General features: G+C 35.7%; 1 protein-coding gene across 1 annotated transcript; it reads left to right on the forward strand.

The window, feature by feature from the left end:
- The first annotated feature begins 3,205 nt into the window (after positions 1–3,205).
- Positions 3,206–23,589, forward strand: LOC121407050 (engulfment and cell motility protein 1-like). Its single transcript, XM_041597966.1, has 20 exons — positions 3,206–3,306; positions 5,064–5,221; positions 6,146–6,313; positions 6,739–6,908; positions 9,262–9,361; positions 9,954–10,042; positions 10,559–10,627; positions 11,099–11,177; positions 12,483–12,533; positions 13,518–13,637; positions 14,709–14,810; positions 15,747–15,851; positions 16,264–16,372; positions 17,491–17,627; positions 18,771–18,952; positions 19,578–19,693; positions 20,727–20,831; positions 21,549–21,613; positions 22,333–22,410; positions 23,377–23,589. Exons 2-20 carry the CDS (start codon positions 5,096–5,098, stop codon positions 23,575–23,577), a joined length of 2,172 nt encoding a protein of 723 aa, XP_041453900.1. The 5' UTR covers positions 3,206–3,306; positions 5,064–5,095; the 3' UTR covers positions 23,578–23,589.
- Positions 23,590–25,406: the final 1,817 nt, after the last annotated feature.

Consider the following 25,406-nt stretch of genomic DNA (forward strand, 5'->3'; position numbering starts at 1 on the left):
TAGACATGTTATCAGAAAATTACACTCAGAATAATCATGTGTAGAGGATTATAATTTATTATTTGTAAAAATGGTGAATCCAACTCGAAAGCAACTTAGAGATAATGTTTAGACATGAAAAACTAAAATCATCTGTGAAAGTGTCTTCTTGACCGGACTCATATTATCCGAGATATGAATAAAAATGTAAAGAATATAAAAGAAAAAAAAGCGTTACAGTACTGCTCTACTATATAAAAAAAAATCTTAAGATATTTTCACAGCCCCGTATTTTCCTCTATTCCTTTTCATTGGCATGATTGGAAGGCGTTTTGTCCGATACTATTTCAGCTCATATATAGCACTTATATATGTATTTTAGATTCCAAAACTTCTTCCCATTACCTGTTACTAATCAGATCGAGATGGCAGCTATGTTCTCTGGTTCATCCCAGCTTTTGTTATTCATGGTCGGACGTTTGCAAAAATAAAAAAAAAACAACCCGGGAGTGGGTGGGGCTGCAAGACCTAAATTTTCGAAGAAACGTAAGAGCGAGGGGATTTGTGATGGGGGAGCTTTTGCATTTTCTAGAATAAAATTGAAGGATTTCGTGCACATTTTTGGTGAATTTTGTGAATTTTGCCCTCTCGATCGGCGGCCCCGGCTCGTACGGTCATGTTTGTCATCTTAAAGTCTTTAAAAGGCCTATATAACATTTGTTTGAAACAATTTCGTTTGCAATAAGGCTCGTAATTTGCTGGAACTGCGACCCTGGTCATGAAGAAACACCAGGCTGGGTCAGAAGGGAGGAAACAGAAGGAGCAAAAAGAACTCCAAGACTGTTTAATTCTCAAGAAATTCATTTTTGAATGCACTTAGAAACGCAACTTTTATACTAAATTTTTACACAAAATCCTTACCGTGGGGGGGGGGGTGGGGGTCCCATAGCCTCTCCCGCTCGATCGCTTCGGTATCTCACGCTGTCAAAAATATTGTGCCCCCTTCGGGATTTTGCCCCCCCAAAACTGAAAGTGTTCCGGCGCGCCTGCCCAACCCTACAAGCATACTGCTTCCATGCATGGGCATCCAATTTTCCTAATATGAACATATAAATCGAAGTATTTTGTATTTTATTTTTGAAGTATTTGTCATGTTTGTATAATGTCTCATTTCTATACTTTTTTGTATATTCTTATTTTACAAGTTTTTTCATGGAAAAAGTCTATACCGGTACTTACTGACAAACGTATTAAGCGGGTAATAATTTTCTCTCCTTCATATTCATATCAGTACCAGAAATCTCAGCTATGTCTTACAAAAAAATTGAGTTAAATGTTCCATCAATCAACTGGCGTATCGCGCTCGCAATGTATCCCCTTCCATAAGTAGTCCTTGAAATCTTAATATTGTTATATCAATCAATAATTAATCAAAGCTCGTGATCATGATTGCATTCTTATTTAGTTGAGCCTTCTTTTCATGATTACAAAAAGTGCGTATATTTAATGTCCAATTCCTAGTTATAAAGTATCGTTATAAAGTACGGTGAGCCTAAAGTACTGCTGACTCGATTCATTTCCTGACAACGTCATACTATACTGTTCATGATTTTATAACATGTCAAACCTTCTTAAAAATTAGTCAGGGTTAGTGTTCAACTCGCGCTTCGCGCTAGCATTATAGGGCCTGGCTCTTCTTATTAAAGTGCGGATTTTTTGTATGTGATTTAAACGGTGTTTAAAATCTTACTATAGTAAGTTTTCAGGTCTGAACACAATTTTTAAACGCGCATTACTACAAGAAATAAAATGGGAACACGCATGTTGGTTAGGTAGAGATCCATTTTGTAAATTTTACACAATTTTCCGTTGAAATAGCCAAATATCGCAGGGCCGTCGCCAGGGGGGGGGGGGGGTGCGGAGGGTGCGAACGCACCCCCTTCAGAACAAAAAAAAAAAAAACCGGAGGGGGGGGGTAGGGATACTTGAGGGCTCTTTTGAAAAAGATCTGGCCGGCGGGCTATATAACTGCATGAAATTGAGTTAATGCGTTGTTTTTGTGTTTTTTTTTTCATTAAAAGCACCCCCCCCCCTAGAAAAAAGCTGGTGACGGCCTTGAATACGGAGTAAGAAAAATACCCAGCAAACATGCATGTTCCCTTTCTAACCAATATTGGGTAAAATTTTACTCATTGTTTTTAGAGTCTATTATTTGTTTAGCATGAGAAATATCATGTTAATGATTTCAGATGCTTACAATTTTCCGCTTCCCGCTCGCGCTTCTCGCGTGTTTCATTGATTGGTGCGCCATGAATACTCTTTAATGAATTAATTCAAAAAGTATATTACCCCTTTTAAGGAAAATCCTAGATCCACCCCTGCTCAATATATGAAGAGCTTGATTCCAAACGGGGCTAAATCCCGTTTTGATCAATTGTTTTTTTTTTATATAAATATCTTAGACCTGGGAATTAAATGCACCATATTGCATTCGGAAAAAAATGTGGAAAGATTGGTAAAATACATTGATTGCAAATTTAAGTTTCATTCCAAAAGGAGCTAAATCCAAAACAGGTTTATTCCACTAAAGAGGTAAATCCACTACCGGGTAAAGATTGGTCACTTTGCAATTTTGCATGTTGTGGATACACTGATTCACACCATCTGTACACATATGGATGAAAGTTTACATAATACTATCTTTATGATTTTTTTTATTCAACTTCTTCAACATCGAAAATTTACTGTCCTCGGAAAAGATTTCTTTTAAAAAATCCTGTTTTTTTCTTGTTGTTTCAAATTTTTTTTTTTCAATGGATAAACATCAGATATGATAAAATGTTTTCTTTCAGCAATATTTATGCGTTTCGTACAATTTCTAATAATTAAAAGGAATTGACAGTCAACTGAGGTTTTATTTCAAAAGGAGCTAAATCCATGAAAAGAAAAATTTCAAAAATGTCAAACAATTCTGAACTTGAAGTTGATGACTTGAATTATAGATCCTAAAATCATGATGTAGCCCCGGGATGTAGCACTATCCGATCGTATAAAAATAAAACAGCTGTAAATAAGTGGTGAACTAAAAACCCTAGATTTAGAATAAAACTCTTCATAAGAATATATATGATTGACAATGACATTGGCCGTTTGTTTGGTCGAATAGTGCATTTGGGCCAAAGATATACTTGAACTTGTAACGATCAATTTCGCTCATGGGGAAGGGCGCCCAGTAGCGTTGAGTAATGGCGAAACAAGAAGTGCAAGCCGCAAGAATTTAGCGACTTCCGTGTTTTCTACGAACTTGGATTTCACTGAAATATTTAGGTAGATATCTTTGCTCTTATATTTAAAAAAAAACAATCGTTATGGAATTCATGTATTTCTGAATCTGATTTTCTGTTAGAAAGTGACAGTTTGAGATGAGCCTTAGCACCGAAAATTAAATTAAATTTGTTGGTTTGTGACTCGTCTTCTCGCGAAAAATGATTATGAAGCCCCACCTATTGGCATTGATGTGTGTGTGTGTGTGTGAATTTGAGTTTATAACGTTAGATCTATGAATGAATGATATTAATTCATAATTGAACCATTGTTTGATCTTGATTGAATAAACTAACGTTAGTTCTAACTTGTTAGGTACTTTCTGTCACAAACCCAAGGATGGCATGGATGGCAACGTTTGGGGTAATTTTTTCTTGCTCTTGCCTCTTGGGGATATGATTTTTAATTTTAAACATTGTTTTTCACTTCAGTTTCATCATGTTGCCATTGTTGGCTTTTTTTAACTCCCAAACTAAGATAGTCGTTAGGCTTTGCCCTTTTTTGACCAATTGAGTTTGAGTTCTCACTTCTCAAGACTAAACACCAAGTCCGTTGCCAAGTGTCTACCGAGGAGACTACTAGGACGTAAAACAGGCCCTAAAGGCTATTAAAACTACGAACAACAATCCTTAAGTTAAGACAGTCTTGAATTATTTTTTCTAAAAATAAAATTAGTATATAGTTGGAATGTCTTATATGTAGATCTACTTTCCACCAATCATTGCCAATAAAGGGCCCCACAAAAATATGCTCAAAAGTAAAGGACCAGTCCACCACAACAGAAAGCTTGTTAAGAGAGAAAAATCCAAGCATAACACTGAAAATTTCATCAAAATTTGATGTAAAATAAGACATACTTAACTTGTTATGAGTCAACATTTTAAAGTTTCACTTGATTTCACGAAACAGTTATATATGTACATTCCGGTTACTATGCAAATGATTCTTATTTTCTCCTCATTGTCAAGTGAACAATTAATTCAGCCACTGTTATACTGACTGTATGCTCAAACTTGTTAGATGGTGCTGTCTGTAATGCAAGACAAGGCCGAGCAAGACATGTGATGTCCCCCCCCCAAAAAAAAATGAAAAATGGAGAACTTGATGAAATACTTACGCATCCCTACCTGGTTAGCAGGGCACCATTTTTGTACCAGTGATCCAGCACAAATTCATGCCAAAGAACAATTCACATTGATTTGAAGTTTCCATGCTTTCATGTTTTTTACACCTTCATGTAGTAGACTGTTTTGGTTGTAGAATCTGTTCAAAGGAAGTGCAGTGATAAACAATACTAAATAAAGAAAACATTTTTAGCCAAAGTGTGAGTATATAAAAAAAGTCATCTTGAACTTAAACTGTTTCAAAGTTTTGTTTTAACAAAAAAAGTAAATGGCACTTAATTTTTTGAATTTCTGTATTGATAAAAGTAGTTTCCAATATCATCAATGTTCATGAAAAGCCTGAGACTAACAGAGTGTTGATTGAAAACAATTTTGAAAGATTATTGAGTAGGCCAGTATCAGCAGGGACTGCGGAACAGTTTTTATAGGGGGGGGGGGGGCTGACTATGCAACAGAATCACAATCATATATGGTAATTCTTTACGTTTTTGTACACGGCTTTGGAAAAAAGTGGGGGGGGGTATGGGCTGAAGCCCCCTGCTTCCGCAGTCACTGATCAGAAGATGTATGATAGTATACATCTTCATTTCTTATCACTACCCACTTCCTCTTTCTACCTTTCATTTACATGTATAGTTTGAGGGCTGAGATCACTACAGACCTTCAAAATGGCAACCCCAGCGCAGCAAGTGCAACTGACCCTGATTGACCCGACGCAGCGGACGGATCCAAATATCATTCGTTTGGCCATTGTGATGGCTGGAAAGGGTGGCAAGCTCTATTGCCTTGATCAGGTATGAATTGTTTCTTCCTGTAGCTGCCAGGGATCATTATATCCTGGATATGTCAGCCATTATTTTATTGACAAATTTGTCAAATTTGGTAGGTTATAACAATTTTGTAAAAGTGAAAATCATCTATGGACAATAAAAAAACATGCAAGCTCCCCATTAATACAACAGTATAATAGGACCCAGGTGACATGAAATGCTACTCTGTATTGCCCCCCTTCGTCCTTTCGTAAAGTGACCTCGGTATCATTGTGTTCATCAGAAGATATTGTTTCTTTTTCATGTGAAAAGCAAAACCTGGGTGTTTTTGTATTGGTCATATTGGATGCAATGTCACCTGGGCCCCGTCTTACAAAGAGTTGCAATTGATCCGATCAATTGCAACTATGGACGGCCAGGAAAGTCAATATCTATTATGCATGTTTGAAGTATTTTCTAATTATGATGTATATTCATATTCATGCATTCATTGTTTTCTTGAAAATTCAGTGTGCTTCTCTTTGTTTACAAATGACATTGTTCAAATTTCCTGTAGAAAAATTTACGACACTGATGGATTTCCATAGAGTTACAATTGATTGGATCAGTCGTAACTCTTTGTAAGATGGGGCCCAGGAGAACAAACTTTGCTGATGACTGTGTCTGCTTTTAACTTTATAATGAAGTTTTAAAAAAAGGTACTTTTATTTATTATTTTACAGATCTATTTTAAATAATTCCCAGGCCATCTAAAACCCGTATTTGTTTTACCACAGTGCCTCCCTCATTGACCTTGAATATTTTGTGTGCCCTTTTTCCCTCTTCTGTGCTTAATATAGACATTTGCCCCATAGTGAAGAAGAATTGCCCCCTAAATTACCAAACTTTCCAAATCGGTCCCTTGTATGAATTACAAGCATCTTTGAAAATCGCTTTATTCTGTTATAGGGTAAACCTTTGAAAGAGATCGTGGAGGAGGTGTGTTCAGACTACAGCATTAATACAGCAACCGCCACAGAGTACGCATTACAGTATGCAGAGGGAGAGAAGTACATCACAGAAGAAAACAGAAAGGATCTCACCAATGGGGACATGCTTAAACTCACAGACTCGCCTGTAAGAAATGTGCATTCTAATTCATGCCTAAATATTTTTCATCTTGTGTCCGTAATAAGAGTCTCATTTCAATAGAATATTGGTTGTTAGCTTTGTATTTGCTAATGGTTGACCAGGAAAGGAGCTGCCAAAATAGCCGTAAAAGCTTTGTAATCTAGGTTGCTGTCTGGATTGTATTATCATTCCTTCAGCTGATAATGTACTTGAAGTAAATCTGTCAAAAGCGCACTTTGAACAAAGAATGTGATTTCATTATATTGGTTTAGATAGCATTTGTTTCCTCATGAATAACAAATTAAAAAAAGTCTGAGTGTCTGACATTGTTCAAACTTTCACCTATCGCTTTCTGATTTGTTTTTCTCCTCTAAAAAAACTTTGCATCAGGGTTTAGCATCTATAAATAATTTCTCCTTAATATCCCGTAGAACAAGTCAGCACTGGACATCTACAACAAACTTCAATCCAGTACTCCAGAGGATATCCGTAGTGCCCTGGTGAGACTCTCTACGGCTTCCACCGACCTGACCTTTGCACAAGATTTCATTTCCAACCATGGTGTGGATCTCCTTGTTAAGATGGTGGAGGAAGGCAACCAGTAAGTTTTTCAAATTTCTAAAACACTTTTCAGGACTAAACAGCATGTCCCACAAACAATGTCGATGGCACTCTAAATGAGTATAATGTAAAAATTACTGAATCATATTCTATATAATTTCATGATTATAAACTAGCATTTATTTTGTACAACTGACTTAAATTTTATGTGATATGGTCCATTGGACATGGAGATATGAGCCTTCTTTCAGCACTCATCATAAAATCTCTCAATCCAAGTTTCATTTTATTGAATAAAGTACGTCGTACGTACATTATTTTATTCCTTTTTTTATTTTGGGCCAACAGCTTGCAGGCTATTAAAGGTTTAAGAAAATTGGCATGATATCTTTAATCAAACATTAGAATTATACTTAACAATAACTACAAGGAAAAACATTAAACATTTTTTTTAACCCATGATCCCATCTTGAATTTTCTGTAATTTTTGTCTCACCTGCGAAGCAAAGTGAGACTATAGGCGCCGCTTTTCCGACGGCGGCGGCGGCGGCGGCGGCGTCAACATCAAATCTTAACCTGAGGTTAAGTTTTTGAAATGACATCATAACTTAGAAAGTATATGGACCTAGTTCATGAAACTTGACAATAAGGTTAATCAAGTATTACTGAACATCCTATTAGAGTTTCATGTCACATGACCAAGGTCAAAGGTCATTTAGGGTCAATGAACTTAGACCATGTTGGAGGAATCAACATCGAAATCTTAACCTGTGGTTAAGTTTTTGAAATGTCATCATAACTTAGAAAATATATGGACCTAGTTCATGAAACTTGGACATAAGGTTAATCAAGTATCACTGAACATCCTGCATGAGTATCACGTCACATGACCAAGGTCAAAGGTCATTTAGGGTCAATGAACTTTGGCCGAATTGGGGATATCTGTTGAATTCCCATCATAACTTTGAAAGTTTATGGATCTGATTCATGAAACTTGGACATAATAGTAATCAAGCATCACTGAAAATTTTGTGCAAGTTTCAGGTCTCATGATTAAGGTCAAAGGTCATTTAGGGTCAATGAACTTTGGCCGAATCAGGGGTATCTGTTGAATTACCATCATAACTTTGATAGTTTATTGGTCTAGTTCATTAAACTTGGACATTAGAGTAATCAAGTATCACTGAACATCCTGTGCACGTTTCAGGTCACATGACCAAGGTCAAAGGTCAATGAACTTTGGCCGAATTGGGTGTATCTGTTGAATTACCATCATAACTTTGAAAGTTTATGGATCTGATTCATGAAACTTGTGCATAAGAGTAATCAAGTATCACTGAATATCCTGTTTGAGTTTCAGGTCACATGATCAAGGTCAAAGGTCATGTAAGGTCAATGAACTTTGGCCATGTTGGGGTTTTTTGGTGAATCTCTGTAAGTTTATTGGTCTAGTTCATAAAAAGTGGACATAAGAGTAACTATGTATCACTGAACATCTTGTGCGAGTTAGAGTAGTATTCAAAGTCAGCACTGCTGCTATATTGAACCGCGTGATGCAGGTGAGACGGCCAGAGGCATTCCACTTGTTGTTTCTAGCTTGTACTTACATTTACTATTCTTATAAGCAAAAATAAATTATGTATAAAATAAAAGATGTTTATAATAAAATCCAGAAAGGCTTCGTCAATGGATTTTTTGTTTTATTATCATCATAATAATTGGCAATTGTTTTGGGGAGCTGTGACTGGAAGTTGAAATATTTTTTTTCTGTACTAAATCGCAGCCTAGCTTATCTGCCTTCAACTTGATGTCTGTCAAGATGCAGGCATGGATGAGCACCTTCAGCCATGTGGAGGACTGCTCGACTGACAATTTTTGTCCTGACTACAAACATATTGCTGTCTTATATGGTGTGGTTTCCTGATGTGTAATGAAAAAAATGTATCTTTATAATTATTGGACCATATCACAGATTTCTCCTCTTCCTCCTCCTCGTTTTAGCTCGAGCTACCACTTTATCATCAGCTCTTAATGGATTAATTCCAGTCAAGGAAGTAAACTTACTTGGTAGCTATTTACCTCACCTGGGTCGAGTGCAGTACAATGTGGATCAATTTCTTGCTGAAGGAAATTACACCATGGCGGGGATTTGAACCAACTGCCATCTGTTTCAAATTCCTGAGACTAATCCACTGAGGAATGAATTCTTGCAAATATAGCAATGTTGAGATTTGCCCACTCTCATGAGTTTAGGAATGGTTGCGACATGAAATGCCATTTGAAATGAACAATTCATATGTTCACAATTGTCTGATTATTTTTATTTTGGGGGAACATCAAACTTATCCTTTCGCCTATGCTTGTACTTATTAATTGTATTATTTCTTATGCAGGAACGGAGAGCCTCTGTCACTGACACTCAAGTCTTTTATTGAACTGATGGATCATAATGTCATCTCCTGGGACACACTTTCTGCAAACTATGTTAAAAAGGTATGTTCAACTTACTAATGGTGAATTTAAAGGGATAAACCAGTCATGGTGGCTCAGTGGTATAGCAGGTGTCTCTTGAACCAGAGGTTATTGGTTCAATCTTCAATTTCATGGAGTGCCAGTTGTCAACTCATACATCATGTTGAAAAATTATTCTAATCATGCTGCAAAAAGTTTTGAAAAATGAATAAAAAGAGGAAGAATAGGAAAATACAGAAATATTATGAATTTTAATTAATTATTTATTTCATTATAGTTGCCATGAATATGGAAGAAAAGTTATAAAGCCAGCAAATCTGTAAAAGTGTTTGTTTAAATTCTAGTTTAGACTAAGGTTGAACCTTGGTTTAATTATCAAAATACCACCCAAATAGTATAAAATGTTCAATGCATTAAATGTCCACTGAAGGCTCATTGGCAATGATAATAGAATTACGTCATCTGGATCAAGTTTGCAAGATCAGAATTGGTATCGTAAAACGTGTTAGTTTCTTCGTTTACAGATTGCATCCTTTGTGAACTAATCACATAAAGTGAGTCTTAATCTAAGAATAGAATCATAATCATGAAAACTTGTTTGGTTTCTTTACAGATCGCATCGTTTGTGAACCGATCAGGTGGAACAGATGTGCAAGTCACAGAGAGGGCTTTAAATATACTTGAAAGCAGTATCTTAAACAGGTAAGATTACATAGCATGATCCCTTTGACATGATCATCCGCTCTTGTAGAAAAACCTCCTTCATAGATGAAAAAAATACAGATTCACCTTACCACTTTAAAATTTCATAAAAACTTTTCATCATTAAGGAGGATAACATTCTGATTATTTTCTCGGTTCACAAATCTCTTTCTAAGTCAATCATTTTTGGTAAAGTTATATGACATGCAGATATCTCCAAAAGTACAGGTGTCTTTGCCTAAGTTGAATTTCTTTTGATTGCACAAATCTATATAACTCGGGACAATTGAATTTACTATCAAATGTATGGCATTATTTGTTAAATTGCTTTGACTCAGATGGTTGTAATTTGACTTATTGAAAGTTGATGTGTATGAAGAATATTTGCTTTAATATGTATAGGTATTGCTTTGATATGTATAGGTAGTTTTTAAATGAACATCATTTCTATTCTGATAAGTTTGAAATTTCTAAATTTAATGACTAAGTTTAGAGATCATCTTAACATTCTTTCAGTACCAAGCTCTACAATGTGATTGCCAATGAGATAACGTTTCACAACATGACTCAACACTTGGAAAATGCGTAAGTACTAATCATACTGTCTTTCTTATTGCATTCTTTTATGACTGTGCTCAAAGTCCTAGTGGATCTTTAATTTTTCTTCAAATTGGCAACATTATTTTCTCTTTTCATTGTTGCATTATCTTTTCAAAGTATTTTGATTAGAAATGAATGGAGATCAACAGGGAATATGTTCAGAACTTAGCCATATTTCCATCATGTTGCAAAAATTTTAGTGAATATTTTTCTTTGAAAATTTCATCTAATCAAACAAAAGGTACTCATGTAAAATATGTGAACACACTTTATATAATTTTTACTTTTTTAAATTTTAAGTATTTGATACTGTTAAGATGTATTATTATCTTTTTGAGCACTGGAAGCTAAATTTCTTAGTATGTTTTCATTCATATGTATGCCACTAATATTGCCATGTTATTCTTTGAACTGTTTGATTGATTGATTTTTCTTTTATTCTCTTTTATTACAAAGTCAAAATCCTGGTATCCAGCAGAATTGTCTTGCCCTGATGAATGCTCTTTGTCTGAAAGCTCCAGAAGATAGGAAAAAGGTCAGTTCACACACAGAGTATAATGACAATGATAATGGTGTACTTGTCATAGAGAACGCATTTCTCTTGTAACATAAAAGAGCTGCAAATAGAAACAAATTGTACAAACTAACATAAAATTGCACAATGCAAATGTTACTAATTTGTTAGTTTATATGCAATACAATTTTGCATCATTCATTCGGATGTAACGACGCATCCCAGTGACTCTGATTGGAGTCAATTTTGGTCACAGTTTGAACTGGAGTCAGAAAGGCAAACTTACTCCACTTGTGTGCATAGCAGGGAATGCTGAAGCTTTTCTGAATGAACTGGGGATATTTTTTCTTCTTTTCTGCTCTGCTAAATCATGCTTTGTATGGAGCCCATTGAAAATTACAATGTCTCTTATGTAAAGGCTAGTTTTGGATATTTTGAGGTTAATAGCTGTCATATTTTCGTTTTGCCTGTTCTATAGTAAATGACCTGCCTTGACCTATGGTAATGATAACACTGTCAAAGTATATATACACCCTCTTGTAATCTTTGTTCAATTACTGACCCTTGTTGTAGGCATTGCATTCCCTTGTCAAAACTTTCCTCTTTTGCTGTAGCAGCTGCCAGGACTTGGAATGTCATCCCTCTTCCAATAAGATATCCTTAATGTTCTTGACTCCATATCTTTCCTCAAAATGTGCCTTTTTTCTAATTCATTTTCTACTTATCTTCAAAAACCTGATTGCGATAATCATTGTTAGTATGGTTATTATTTGTCATACTTTGTACGCGCTAAGGTTCTTCTTGTTTTTAGCGCCTCTAAATATTCATAATGATTAGTTATCATTATTTTTAATGTGGCTCTGTAGTGAATGACTTGACATGACTTTTGATTTTACTACCCACTGATTCATGCCTGCATAGTGATAAACGAGGTGTATCATAACTGGTATATGCAACCTTCAACTAAGGCTGTGAAGAGAAATGATCCATCTAATAGCTTGATTTGTCATTTTAGACTTTCTATCCTGACGGATCAGCTATTGAGTGACTTGACTTCAGTTAAAATTTGATTGTTGTTGACTTCATTTGACTAGCAACTCAATCCAAATATGACTTCATAACAGTGTCCAACTCTGCATACTGTTATTCATCTTTTGAGGAATTCTTTGTAACTGTTAGCGATCTTGGGCAAGTTTCACTTTATATACATCAGTGAAGCCTTGTAGACATTTTGGAGAATAACGCATGTCCTTATCAGATGTTCACAAACTACATTTGTCATTCCTATCAAAGAAATGAAAACATTTTCTCTTCTTTTTTATACAGAGATTCGAAGAAGCGCTTTCAGCAAGAACAATACGTGTTGTCATCATGGAGGTGAGATAATGTTTAAAGGAGAATGAAAGATTTGGAACAAGATAGATTGTGTGAAAACAGAAAAATCAAAGGAACAGATCAACGAAAGTTTGAGAAAAATCGGACAAGTAATGAGAAAGTTATGAGCATTTGAATATTGCTATCACTAATGCTATGGAGATCCTCAAAGTGGCAATGCAACAAAGATGTGTGATGTCACTTGTGAACAACTCTCCCCATTACTTTAGTATATATTTCACTCAAATTGCTTATCTATTAGTAGATCATGTGTCCTTTCTATAGGAGGGCATGTAATACAGAATTTTAAAGAATACATCATGGATAAAGAGTTTGTATCATAGGAAAAAAGCAAAAAGAGAAATTTTAGGGTATTTTATAGTCCATCAAAGGGAAAGTTGTTCACATGTGACATCACACATCCGCATTGCCAATGGGAGGATCTTTATAGCATTAGTGATTGCAATATTCAAATTCTCATAACTTTCTCATTATTTGTCCGATTTTTCTCAGACTTTCTTTGTTCTTATTCTTTGATTTTTCTATTTCGACACAAGCCTAATTGTTCCCAAGGTTTCATTCCCCTTTAAGTTACCCTAGTTTGTTTTCTCTTCTTCTTGTTTAAGAATTACATGTATAAAGAAGAAATGAAATTTGCTGACCCTGACTAAAAAGAAATGCCTGTGATTGCTGTCTTCAAGTTTGAATATATGAGTTTTGTGTGTTGGTGTTTTAATGGATGAATATCCATCAAAATGTGAATTTAGCTGTCGCATTTAAACAAGTGCTGTAGAATTAAAAAAAATTGGGACTGGTGTGTCGGACATGTAGACCTTAATTGAATGAACACAATCATATGTTACAAATTGAGAAGAAAATTAAGTCTCCATGATTTATTATGTTTTCGCACACACTCTCTCTTTTACCCTCACTTTCCTTTTCCTTTCTCTTGGTAATTTTTAAATATATTTTTGTATTTTGTCGTAGAAAATAATCCGCTCTCAGAACATTGGAACAGAGATGACCCACCAGCTATACGTCTTCCAGCAATTGACCTTTAACCTTTTGGAGAAGCGTAGAATGACTCATATTGACACAAGTAGTACTGTAAGCATATTTCTTATTTGTAATATTTTTTATAGAACATAATGATTACATATCTATAGCGCTTTTTCTTGGAAAGGTACAAAGCACATTACATATAAAATATTTCCAATTGAAGAAAACATAGACATAAACGTACACATAAGTGCAAAATAAAATTAAAGAACATTGAATGACCAATGCTGGCAAGCAGGCATTAATGGAAAAGATTAATTTTTTTATTTTTCTTGAATACATTGAGTGAAATTGCAATCTTTATAGAGTAGAGGAGATTGTTCCATTCTCTTGGGATATAGATAACTTCATTGACGTTATACCTTAGAATGTAACTATTGTTTACATGAATAAGATGACACAGGTGTAATAATAATCCACTTTTATATAGCGCGTATTTCTTCGGAACGACGTCTCTAATCATTCAACAGATATATTATTACCTCGGTCATCAGATCCTTGCATGCCTGCATACAATGTAGTCACTTTCTCCACTCCCTGGGGAGCATTATGACAATTGCTAGGCATAATACATAGGCTTTCACATCCTACCGGGTACCCATTTTGCACCTGGGAGGAGAGTGGCAAAGTGTGGATTGATGCCTTATCAAATGACACTAGGCCATAGGGGATTTGAATACACATGATCCTCTGATGGTGGAGAGTCAGAACCGCTCCACCACAACGATTCCACTAAAAATAAGGGTCTAAGGGTAAATGACCATTAAGGGCGTTGAAAAAGAGTGTAGCAGACTTAAACGAGATTCTCTTTTGTACAGGTAACCTTTGCAGAGTGTTTAGTATGGGTGAGGGGTGAGGTGCGAGTGTTCTTGGGCTGACAAAAGAAGAACACGATACGTTCCCTGGACGAAGACCTGGTGGAATACACAGAAAAACTCTAAGGGATACCACAGAAGAAGATGCCAAAATGCATCTCTCCCAATCAACTGGAACTAAAACAAAGCCATTCTCCTCGCAATTGCTATATAGTACTGCATTTGCACTTGTTATTTCTCCCCCTTTTTTATTTGTCTCTGTTTTCACTGTGATGTGACAATAATCTTTGATTTTCTTCAACAGAAACATAAAGAGTTCATTGAAGAACTGCGATCACATGCCTTTGGTCACGATATGGATTCAACAAGGGGTCCTGCTAATGATTACAAGAGATTGGGCTTTCAGGTAAGGGCTAGCAGCTTTCTTGTATAGTGTCTGAATGAGACTGAAATGTTTTCTTTTATGAAACTCTTATGAGGTGTTGCAAGAAACTTACAATTGATCGCAAGTCAATTTCATGTCCCAAACTCAGTTGAGAGTCATGCAATTGATCGCAAGTCAATTTCATGTCCCAAACTCAGTTGAGAGTCATGCAATTGATCGCAAGTCAATTTCATGTCCCAAACTCAGTTGAGAGTCATGCAATTGATCGCAAGTCAATTTCATGTCCCAAACTCAGTTGAGAGTCATGCAATTGATCGCAAGTCAATTTCATGTCCCAAACTCAGTTGAGAGTCATGCACTTGATCGCAAGTCAATTTCATGTCCCAAACTCAGTTGAGAGTCATGCAATTGATCGCAAGTCAATTTCATGTCCCAAACTCAGTTGAGAGTCATGCAATTGATCGCAAGTCAATTTCATGTCCCAAACTCAGTTGAGAGTCATGCAATTGATCGCAAGTCAATTTCATGTCCCAAACTCAGTTGAGAGTCATGCATTTAATTGCAAATTAGCAATCAATTGATGGTCTGCTTCTTGCATCATATCTTTTAGTTAAAATTGACCAAAAACTTGTAAATTTTCATCTGAACAATTTGCAATTGATTGCAAATATTTTCGTAGACACCCTCTTAGCGTACTACTACCTGTATATCACATGCAGTGTGGGAAAGTAAGTATTAGACTGCTTTCTCACTAATCTCATATGGTATGATCTAATAATCATATCCCAGTCTGTACTGAAGTTGTTGAATTCACAATGACCAAAGCGTGAGTTTAGATTTTGCAGACGTTGACATGGAAAATCGGTTAAAATAAAACCACTAGATATTTTGATAGAAGAGTAAAGTTAAGATATTTGATATTCACTAGTGAATAGTTTCTTATATTACCCTCTACAGAATGCAGAACACCCTATCAAGGATTTCATGGAAGTCCCTCCAGGATTACTAGCCTTGGAGTGTACCACACACTTTGCCAATGAGCACAATGAGGATTACACAAGGGTAAGAATGCCAGGTTTTTGAAATTTTTATCACAGATACATATATCAGCATTCACCAAGTAAATGGGCAATATGGCCGATATTATCGAAAAATGTTATTTGTTTCTTTGAATTTTCTGGCAGAGTATTTGGTATCTTTTTTGGGGAATTCATAGTGTCATATTGTCTTTTACTTGCTGAACAACGATGTAATGTAGATGGTTGCAAATTTGTAGTACCTTGGACCAGGGCGGTGTGGGCATTATAACAGTAAGAGAATCAGAGAAAGTATAGTTTTTTAGATTATTACTGAACAGGTGTTTAATTCGTATGAAATAGTAGAATATTGTAAAATGTACTGGAGATCCATGTTATTTGTTAACTCCCAACGTTAACCTTTAAATCACTTGTCATTCTTGAATAATCTTTTTCAGGTTGTGCTAGAAAACTGCTCTCGAGCAGATGAACATGAGTGCCCCTTTGCCCGATCTAGCATCGCCCTTACCAAAATGCTCTGTGAAATTCTCAGAGTTGGAGAATCACGTAAGTCATGAAATTAATGTTACCAGCTTTAATGGGGTTATTGTTTCCACCCTGAAAGACCAGAAAGGGCTTTAGGAGAAACATTTTATTGGTTTCATTGGTTATCCGATTGATTTAAAAGGGAAGTTCAAAAGGGAAGTTTATCCTAAAATCAGTTTATTGCAAAATAGCCGAAAAATATTTTTTAAAAGATAAAGGCTTGAGAAAAATCCATCAAAGAATAAACAAATTATTAGAATTTTTATTGTTTGATTTGTGACGTCATATGCAAGCAGCTTTACTACATATCATATGGTAAAAAATCAATGAAATGTCATTTTTTCAGAAAATTGAAAATGGATTTACTGTACCTTCAGTATATCAATAGACAAATCTTTTCTCACCTATTTCTAAAAAGAAGTCATCACAAACCATTAAAAAATTGAAATTTATGCATTTTATATTACATAACATAGGGGCAGCTCCTCGTATATAACGTCACAAATAAAAAATAATTTCTTAATCTTTAGTGCATTTTCCTCAAACCTCAACCAATATTCTATTATTTTTCTGCAAGTTTTATCAACAAACTTTTATTAATATCATATTTTATGATCGTTTCATGACTGTTGGTTGATATTTTCTTTTGATTCCAATGCTCTCCTTCGCACCTTATGCATCATCATCATCTTAAGAAATACTTTATAAATTTGTACATACATGTTGTATATTTATGCACGTTTGTATTTTTGTAAACCAGCTACTAATGTGGGCATACCTATTGACTATCCCAGGAAACTGGTCTGTTTCTTTTCTATGAAAGTAAACAAATGGATAAAAATGCTGAATTAATAAATGAATAATAAAAGTAGGCAATAACAAACAAATTAGATAAAGACTAAATAAAGTATGGATTGATTGATTGACTGACTGACTGAATGAATGGATGGATGAATATGAATGGATATGAATGAATGAATATGAATTAAAAAAAGAATGAATGAATATAAATGAATGAATTAATATGAATGAATGAATTAATGAATGAATGAATTAATTATTGATGGGTAAGGAAGTAAGGTATAAGATTTTGTAGCATAGAATTCACTAATGTGATTACATTTATTTTCTGTTTGTAGCCAATGAAACGGGAGCAGAGTACTATCCAATGTTCTTCTCCTGTGATAGTTCCTTTGAAGAATTCTTCTGTCAATGTATCAAGCTTTTCAACAAGACATGGAGAGAAATGAGAGCATCCCTGGAAGATTTCCCAAAGGTAGGAACTTGTCTGGGGCCTGTCTTACAAAGAGTTGCGATTGAACAGATCAAATGCAACTATGGAAAGCCAGCAAAGTTAACATATAAAATGCATGATTGTTCAAAAAAAATTCAAGATATGATTGTATATCCATAAATCAATTAATTTCTTGACAATTTGGTGTGTTCTCCTTTGTTTACAATGGACATTTTCCAAATTTCCTGTAGAAAAAATTATGACATTGATGGATTTCCATAGAGTTACGATAGATTGGATCAATCGCAACTCTTTGTAAGACGGGGCCCAGGAATACTTTCACTTAACAGTAGGCACTCATGGACACATCATGGTGTAGTGGGTCCGACTCTTATTTTACATTACAAATTGGGTTGTGGTTATATATCACAGTCATGGTACAATTTCCTTCAGCAAGAGCTTATCCATATTGTGCTGCACTCCGCCCAGGTGAATTGAATAATGGGTAGGCAGTAGTTCTAATTCCTTGAATGCACTTAGCGCTGCTGATAAAGTGGTAGCTTCAGCTGCATCTGAAATGATGATACTTGCACTTTGTGTCCTATGGAAAAAGTGCTATATAAATCCAGCTATGATAAGTTCTATCCTTTGAGTGTTATGTTTTCAGCTGGGAATCAGCAAGGCAAAAGAAAAAAAAAGCTGCTCTACGGTATTTTGATCGAAATAATGAGTTTCCACTTAATGAAAAGGTAAATTCTAGTTCTGGATATGAGAATGAATGGAAGTAACTGTTTCATACTGATTGGAAAATATTAAAATATGCTCTTGAGGATTAGTGTATATTGAAAAATCTGGTATGGTTGAAATACATGTTTCTACTTGATATATCTTTCATCTTGCTTGTAATTCCATTCTTAAACAATGTTATGTTTACAGGCCATGCTGTCCAATTAGAATTGTTGCCAATCCTGGAAATGTACTTACCAAAAAATGATTTTTACTAGTTTCAGACTCACCAGTTTTGAGCCCTGCCAAGGTAATGAATGTTATCCAGTACCAGATCAAGAGAGCCCTAAAGGAGCAATAAAAGTCAAACACCAGAAGGAATTCTGTGAAGATGCTTCATGACATCTCTCTTGGACCTAACCTCACAACAATGTTCTCTCTTTGTGTTTCCGTTCCAAGGTGATGAATGTTGTCCAGGACCAGATCAAGAGAGCCCTAAAGGTAAAGGAGCAGTACAAGCCAACCACCATGGAGAACTTCTGGTCCAAGCTGCAGCACTTCAACTACAGTGAGATCCTCAAGCTCAGGCACCAGGAAAGGGACAACAAGGAGGAAGGCGCGGCCCAAGCCAGGCCAGTTGTGTAAGTTAAGTTTAATTGAAAAAAAAAAGTACATGAGTAAGATCTACTGACAAATCCTACACTAAGGTACACTATTCACCATCAGCCTTATCTTTCAGTAAGGATTCAGCTTGGTGCACCTTCCCTTCTACTCCCTCTGTTTCTTTAGAAACAAAACTGTAAAGGATCAAGATAGTTGCTTTGTTATCCCACATAGATGATGGGCATTGCTTTAAACTACCCAAATAAAAATAAACCTCTCCCAAAAGTGGTGACAGTAGATTTGTTTGCTGATAAAAAACATTTTAGAAAAATTTATACCTGGCAACTGCTGGAGCATTGTCTCTATAAGGTGACATTTTGCCCGTATCAGTGGTGGATTTCATTCTTCAGGTGATGAAGTTCTGTTACAAGGAAGATCTATATACTCAAAATATTACCCTCGTTATACATGCATAAATGTTCCTCTAGATCCCACTCTAAGGCAAATTCTTTGTACATTTTTTGCTTCAATTTTGCATCTTCATGGGCTGTGTTGTGCCTTAACATCAAATGCCTTTCATGACGGAATAAACTTGATCAGCCTTTTCATATGACATATGCATTATAATTTTTTTAATTATTATTTTTTTTGTTTGAATTTCAGAGACCTAAGGAATCAGATCAAGCCTGAAATGATAGAGCTCATCAAACAACAAAGACTACGGTTCCTAGTTGAAGGAACCATGTTCAATAAATACAATCAAAGAGGACGTGCCCAAGGTCAGTATGGCCTCCATTCCACAGAATGGAGAACCTTGAAAGACCAGCACAAGACGCAAAATTGGCAAGGTCTTTCAGCAGTCTCCAAAATCACTGAAAAGTGTTGTCTCTGTGGAATGGCTCTAAAAATTACTGAAAGACCACTGAAAGATCAAGCACATATCATGGTCTTTCAAAGATCTTTCAGCGATCTTGTTCTCTGTGGAATGGGGATTTAATACAGCCTTAGGAAACAGCCCTCTGGCATAAGACTAATTAAAAGTAATTAAATTATGGACTTGGTCCGACTTACGTGAAAAGATCTATGCAAGAGCTTATATACCACACGTTTTCTGGTAATTTATACATGTTCATAGAAAATTCAGTATATGACAGTAGCATTCTGTGCAATGCTTGATACAGTAGCACTGGCAGCTCCTTGCTCTTATATGCACATCGCTTCATATAAGCCTACTTATCGCTTCAACTTAAATTTTAACACACACCAAATGACTTACAGAATTTGGCCATGCGCAAGAACATTATATTGAATGCTACTGATTTGTGATGCATGCCTTAATCCAATTTTCTTCAAATAAACATCACTTACTTATGTTTGAAATTTTCTGTTTGATATCAATATGGTTTTATCAGGGATTCATTTAACTTTCAAATTTAATAGGCAATTTTAGCAGTTGGGAGATTTCAACACTGTTCTGTCAGTACATGCCTATGTAAAGAAAAAAAACTTGCTACACTGAAGAAATGTATATAGTTTGTACAAATCGTGCAAAAATGCATTGCATATTGCAATATGATACTAGGAAAATCGATCCCTGTATGTAGTAATTCTTTGTCCAGCTTACATAATAATTGAATTGTAAAATTTGCCACTGAATTCAGTGCTTTGTAACACAGTGCTTAGAATTGATGTCATTGACCTCAATTTTTCAATAAATCCTAAAAATCAATTGTATGATGAGTCGCTAAGCACTGTGTTACGGCCCCCCGGGACTAGGTTTATAATTTTGTATCTTGTTATGTTTTTCTTTAGATCGATTTTGGTTCTGTCGTCTTTCACCTAATCATAAGATGATACATCATGGTGATATAGAAACTCACCAATCACCTCCAAGCTACGAAGCTCTCACCAACAAGAGTAAGGCTTCTATAGAGATCGTCACAGAAATATATTCCTTCCCACTAAAGCAATGTCTCAAACTAAACTCCAAAGTAATTTATTTTCAGACGTGGCTTTGTACAGGCAATTTTTTTCCTTTGTATCACTACTGCTTCAAAATTTGTCATTAAAGATTTAGAATGGAATCATAACATTATTTCTTCTTGAAAATTATGTTTCATTTATATTTTATATATCTTTTATAGTAATGCCACAAAGAATTTTCTTGTTATGTATATGAATATTGACTTTGTATTACAGCTTGACTTAGGTCATTGATCTGATTTAATTAAATTTGCATAACCTGGAAATTATTATATGAAATTTATGAATTTGTATGATTTATGAGTAAATCATACAAGTTATCCCTTCAAAGCATGTTGGTACAAACTGCCTGGTAGTTGTGACTGTCTCACTATGTATTTAAAGAAAAGGTTTTCCACTTGTATTACTTTGTTATATTTAAGGCCTTGAAAATCACACTTAATAGATATTTCATTTTATGTAAATTTAAAGTTGGCTATTGTATACATTTTTTTTCTCAAAAATTTACTGTACTATAGTAAGAAGAGTAAGAACTGCCTATTTTTGTTTTGGCTGATAAAATGGAAATCTCTTGGATGGGATGTTATTCATAGTCATCACATTGATGCAGAGACAAGGTATGAACAAGATTTTATCCCTTTATTTTTTCAGTTGCTGTGGCTGATATTCAAGAGATCCAGACAGGGAAGGACTGCCAGCATGTCCGCAATGTCAGGGTATGTGGGCATTGCCTGAGGGATTGATGACATTGATCAGGATTCACGATCAGATCATGATGTTTGGATTACTCTGTTTTATGTTAATACAATAGAGTATTGGTTTAAACTGTGAATTCCAGAACACAAAATATTGCTGCCTAGGTTCATGAGATCCTGCTAGGGAAAAAAACCTTTTAGCTTTTCTGCAATCTTAGAATAATTTAATGTTGCCAGAAGGATTCCTGACATATTCTACCCCTATTGTCCATCTTCCGTTCTTAGGATTGTCAGAATATCTGCATTATCATAGTGACATGAGTGATTGCCAGAGGAATTCCTGAAATGCAATCATATTATGATGTTGCAATAATTTATTTGATTTTGTTTGTTTTGCCTGATTATCTACTGAGATTGCATTTTATTGAATGCACAATCAATTATTCACCGTTTCATCATTGATCTTATAGTCTACAAAATCAAATCCCAGTGATGAAGGAGGTTGTCATGCATGTAATACAATTTATACTACAAAATTTTAAAAATCAATGCAAGTGGTAACAATTTTGAAATGAGTTCATGCAGAATCCAATAAAATGACCACCCAAATGTCTGTATGCAGTATGAAATCATTGTTTAAATGAATACATTTATTTATCTTAAAGCCTTAATCTAACTCAATTTTGTCCAAGCTTCTAGAGCAGAGTCTGTTATATCAATATTATTGATATTCTTTGTAGGTTGATGGTAGCTTAGCCTTCTCCATCTTACATCAACTAGACCATCGTCTAGACTTCATTGCCAGGTCACAAGAGATGGTAAGTATGCACTGCCTTCCATAATTGAACTGTCAGAAGTACATGTCAGCACATTGCCAATTCAACCTCGGCAAAGCCCATATAGCCTCATTATAACCAGATCATCTTCACCATCATCATTACTAGCACTAATCAACCCCCTCATTCTACCCATGTAATGTGAATAAGAAAATTAGCCTTGGTGAAAGGATAAATTATCATTTTTAGGCGATTTGGATGTAGCTTAATTTTCTGAAGTGATGCATAGGGGAGATAGCATTTATATTCATATTACTGAAGAAACGATAGTTTGTGTTATCCATTAAAAGCAAAATGTTATTATTTTCTTTATATTCCACAATGAAAATGGTAGATTGTCGAAAGTGACATAAGTGGCCTGTATTCTGGAAAGAGATTTAAATGTACGATGGTACAAAAAGCGTGGACTGTGCAGATTTCTCATACTATTCATTTAGGTGCCCTATGCGAAAAGCGCATATTTGTAATTGGATTCTTCTAAGTGTACGCAATAAAATAAGTGTAATTATGTACACAAATCTGCATTGTTCATGGTTTGTACCATGGAACAAAGAAAACTTCTTCCGCGAATACAGACCATGATGTATGTAAAAATGACACCTGAAGTGAAATGATATTCAGTCCAAGAAGTTGCTCCGGGGTTTGCATTCCTCTTTCTTTGTAGTGAGTTCATAGATATGTGCTTGTTAAGAGTTACTCTAGTTTTCCTATTGAGAGCAGTACTAGTGCAATACACGTTCATTTTTAACATATAGAAGTTATGATTATATGTGACTCTATAGATAAATAAGTGTAACTTGATAGATCAGCAAAAAGTAGACCTCCTTGTCTTTGATTAACAAATCTATAATTTATCACACAATTTACTTTTTATCAATCAGATAGCTAAGTACAGATTGTAGAATGAAACCTTATTACGATGAGTATTCCTCTGCTCTTCCCACACAGTTTGACATGTGGACGGACGGTCTGAACGTGCTCCTAGGTAAACCCATGCAGAGCAAGCAGAAGGAGGCAGACCTGGAAGCACTTCTTGGGATGGAGATGAAGATTCGTCTCTTGGACATGGTTAACATCCCCATCCCCACAACGGCTCCCGTCATACCACCCCCACCCACAGATTACAACTTTTATTATGACCAGATATGAATCAACCCCCCCCCCACCTTAGCCCTCGTCATACCACCCCACCCACGGATTATATCTTCTATTATGACCAGATATGAATCGCCCATCCCCCACCGTAGCCCCCGTCATACCACCCCACCCACGGATTATAACTTCTATTATGACCAGATATGAATCACCCATCCCCACCTTAGCCCCCGTCATACCACCCTACCCACGGATTGTAACTTCTATTATGACCAGATATGAATCACCCATCCCCACCTTAGCCCCCGTCATACCACCCTACCCACGGATTATAACTTCTATTATGACCAGATATGAATCACCCATCCCCACCTTAGCCCCCGTCATACCACCCTACCCACGGATTGTAACTTCTATTATGACCAGATATGAATCACCCATCCCCCACCGTAGCCACCGTCATACCACCCCCACCCACGGATTACAACTTCTATTATGACCAGATATGAATCACCCATCCCGCACCTTAGCCCTTGTCATACCACCCCACCCACGGATTATAACTTCTATTATGACCAGATATGAATCACCCATCCCCACCTTAGCCCCGTCATACCACCCCCACCCACGGATTACAACTTCTATTATGACCAGATATGAATCACCCATCCCCCACTGTAGCCCCCGTCATACCACCCCCATCCACCGATTACAACTTCTATTATGACCAGATATGAATCACCCATCCCCCACCGTAGCCCCGTCATACGACCCCCAGCCACGGATTACAACTTCTATTATGACCAGATATGAATCACCCACCCCCCACCTTAGCCCCCGTCATACCACCCCACCCACGGATTATAACTTCTATTATGACCAGATATGAATCACCCATCCCCCACCGTAGCCCCCGTCATACCACCCCCACCCACGGATTATAACTTCTGTTATGACCAGATATGAATCACCCATCCCCCACCGTAGCCCCCGTCATACCACCCCCATCCACGGATTATAACTTCTATTATGACCAGATATGATTCATCTACAAAAACAGGTTTCTTATTTAACCATGTTTATCGATATCAAGAATCTTCCCATGTACCCCTCAGTCAAAATATGATTGCAATATATGTCAGTATAGATAGTCCATAACAGCCATTCCTAAACCAGTTATTTTAGTATTGGTATTGATCTTCCACATATGATCATTTGATGTTGGGGGTAACCTGATGAGTAAGTGGATGATGGGATACAGTAATTATGCAAATTGAATGGATCATGCAGAACACAGAATTAGTGTAGTCTTCATTTTCAAACTTCAGCTGAGGAGAACATGTGCGGTGAGCCTCGTGAATTTTTAGAAAAGGAGCTATTTTTCAACTCACCATCATTGATGACCTGTGCTATCATGGGTGATCGTGCATTATACCATTTATAATCAAGTTATAGTGCATGATTATGAAATATAACAAACTTTACTCATGTTGCATGAAGCAAATGTAACCAACCACAGCACATATTTTTGTATTTTTTATATTTTGACATGTACATTGTAGATAGAGTGTAAACATGTTTTTTTTTAACTTATTACAGGGTTGTTGTATGATTACATCAATTGTTATATACTCTGGCTAGGGGATGGTTATCGACTTTTTATACTTTGTTGCCAACAATTGTTGTACAAGGATTATTATTGAGAAAAAAAGGTAGAAATGTTTGATATTATTGTTACTGGTATACATTATGATTATTCAGTTTGTTTACTTGTATCAGAATCGTTATTTATTTGATTAGATATCTTGTACACTTCAATCTTTTCTATTATATATTTCAAGACTTTATATTCCATCGGAAGGGGAGTTCAAAATGTAAATTAA

Source organism: Lytechinus variegatus, chromosome 2 (assembly GCF_018143015.1).
Source record: "Lytechinus variegatus isolate NC3 chromosome 2, Lvar_3.0, whole genome shotgun sequence".
NCBI lineage: Eukaryota > Metazoa > Echinodermata > Echinoidea > Temnopleuroida > Toxopneustidae > Lytechinus > Lytechinus variegatus.